Source organism: Anarhichas minor, unplaced genomic scaffold (assembly GCF_050575085.1).
Source record: "Anarhichas minor isolate MPS153535 unplaced genomic scaffold, ASM5057508v1 ptg000055l, whole genome shotgun sequence".
NCBI lineage: Eukaryota > Metazoa > Chordata > Actinopteri > Perciformes > Anarhichadidae > Anarhichas > Anarhichas minor.
In genome coordinates this window covers 5,938,193-5,940,864 of record NW_027466501.1, presented here as the reverse complement: position 1 = coordinate 5,940,864, position 2,672 = coordinate 5,938,193, and the positions used below count along the sequence as shown (strand labels likewise).

The window sequence follows — 2,672 nt, the reverse complement described above, 5'->3', positions numbered from 1 at the left end:
AAAGTGTTCTCCTTTTAAGTAATAAACAATAGCAGACATAACTGAGCTTAAATAATGTAACATTACCTCTTAATGATAATGAATATAATGCTGTTAATGGGTGAATTGTACGTATACACCATGATTTTCTACTTCTTAGCCCAATACATTTAATATTTTATAGAATTTAAGTAAAACTACCAGCTGGGACTGCAGGCCAGAGGTATACTATTTCTCATATTTCACAGGTGCTTTATTCAATCATTCCAATTTTTCATGACAAGAGGAGCCTGTGAAGAGCTCAAAAGATATTAAAAGACAAAAGCCACCAGCCACACCCTGTTCACCTGCTCTGGTCTGGAGAGAGATACAGAAGCTGCTGAACCACCAGACTTCAGAGCAGCTGCTTTCCTCCGGCTCATAATATATAATATTGTTTTATTATCTGTGTTTTCCTTATGTAGCAGAATGAGACTACAAACTGCATTTCATTGCCAACCCTGTTTTACAATGACAATAACTGACCATTTAATTAGTTCCTAATGCCTTCTATCATTGTAGTCTGTTTCTGTTTGAATGACTAATGTATTGGGGTCCTGGGGGTCCCCAGTCTAAAGTTTAAACAGATACAATAGAATAGATGAATCAGATGTATCACATACTGTCAGCAGATAGGAACACACACTATTTATCATGTGCTCTGTCTATTTCAATTAAAATAAATATGCGAATTAACATATGTTTTTCTTAAAATAATGCTAATAATATTTTTTTCTTTAGATGACATTAATTACTTAACTAATTCGAAAGAAATACGTTTTAATAATGTTTCATACAGTAGTTCATCTACATGTTAAACATGTTGGTAAGATGAGGGTTAATCATTGTGGAGTCCCCTGAACACGTAGCTGTTATTTATATCTTCATTCATCAATTTATTTTTTATTTGACTAATATTCAATTGCAGTTCATTATAGGTTTTGTATTTTGGTTTTCTAATGATCATTATATTTGTATTGATGCGTTTCTAGCTGCTGTATGTTGTCTGTAGTGACATCCTCTGGTTGAATCGAGCCACTGCAACATTACAAATGAGCTTTTAGAAACGTCACAAAGCAGCTCTGTCATTGTGACGTCTGCCTGTTCATCATAACGGTGCATTGGTTAAATACTGTGATGACTCAGAGCAAACATGCTACTAAATGTCAGTGTCTGTTGCAGTGTATGTTTCCCTTTTTTATGTATTTTCTTTTGATGTTTTTTTTTTTTTTACCAATTCTTTAAATAATTTCACAGTCAATATAGGTAAAAAAGTTTTATTCAGAGAAACATCATTTTTTATCTGAAGCAAAAGAGCTTTTTAAAATACGAATGGACTGTTGACTCTTCACCTCTGGGACACAAGTTCTCAGAGAAAGACGCACATCTGTTTTGGGTTGGCTCGTCCAGTCATCGCGAGAAGACAGAGGGGCGAAGAGAGAGGGCTGAGAGTGTATTTGTCCTTCCTCTTTTAACGGCTCTTCTGTAAGTGTAGCGCTTCCCAAAGCGGAGGCCGAACGGGTTGAAGTTGAATTGACTCCTGCGTTCGTTGCACAGGAGCTGCCGCTGCTCCTCGTTCTCTCTCAGGGAGAAACACGGGTTGGCATCCTCCGCCAGAAACTCTCCGGTAGTTCTTCTCGTGAGCGCAGAGAGGACTGATCCTGAGGACACATACACACATCTATTTAAGTTCAAACAGATTGATTTACTTTAGTTTCCTTAACGGACCCAAAATAGAGCCCAGATTAAAAGCAAACGTCCTGCATTCAACAAAGTCTAGAAATACGATTTTGGTCAAATTAATTATCACTTTATTCTCTTTTTCTTTATTACTGTAATTATTGTTTTATTGTTGTTTTTAAATGTATCGTTTAATTTGATTATTAGTGAAGCATTTTACTCTTGGATTAGTGTAGTTACCTTTCATAGGTTGATCTATGTTTTGTATGTAAAATCGTACGAAATAACTACTGCTGTCAACTAAATGTGAAATATTTCCCTCTGACATGTTGTAGAAATTGCAGGAAATATTTAAGGCAAGCATGAGTCACTTTTTTGAAGAATTGTACTGAAGTACTTGTGTAAATGTATCTTACTTACCCTCCAGTCAAGTGAAATGAACTCTTTCTATAAAGAATAAAATATGATCAAATCTTCAGTTAAAAGTCATGTGATTAGGTTGCCCACCTGTTGCATGTTTCCTCTGAGCAGAGTCAAATCCCGGCAGAGCTGCTCGCACTCTGCCTCCATCCTGACCAACTATCAGCCCGCACACCACAACCAAAGCCGCGAGTCTCATGATCCTCTCTCTCTGCGTCCAAACAGATGGATGGACGTGTTTATGTTCACTTCTCAGCAGGTACTAACACGGTCACTCCTATCGGACCTGTTTTATATTTCCACCAGGTGACCTCGTGCTCCTACAGCTCACAGCCAATCACAGCCGCCTGCGTCCTGGCGCTGTAAATTGTGGAGCTGTCTGCTGCTGCAGGTGCTGAAATGTGTAAGTCATCAGCTCTTCTGGGAAATGTTGCGAGCTCAGTTTGCTGCTGGGATCATTCATCCAGTATGAGATAATACGACACCGCATGTTGAAAAGTAGTAAAGTCATCAGCATTCAATAATCAAGAGGCAGAAACGAAAGTAGGAAGACT

General features: G+C 37.9%; 1 protein-coding gene across 1 annotated transcript; it reads right to left on the bottom strand.

Moving 5' to 3' along the window:
* Positions 1 to 909: 909 nt before the first annotated feature.
* kiss2 (kisspeptin 2) lies at positions 910 to 2,317 on the bottom strand. The gene is made up of 2 exons (XM_076076152.1): positions 2,206 to 2,317; positions 910 to 1,679 (listed from the first exon to the last, which is right to left on the bottom strand). Exons 1-2 carry the CDS (start codon positions 2,315 to 2,317, stop codon positions 1,429 to 1,431), a joined length of 363 nt encoding a protein of 120 aa, XP_075932267.1. The 3' UTR covers positions 910 to 1,428.
* Between the last annotated feature and the right edge of the window lie 355 nt (positions 2,318 to 2,672).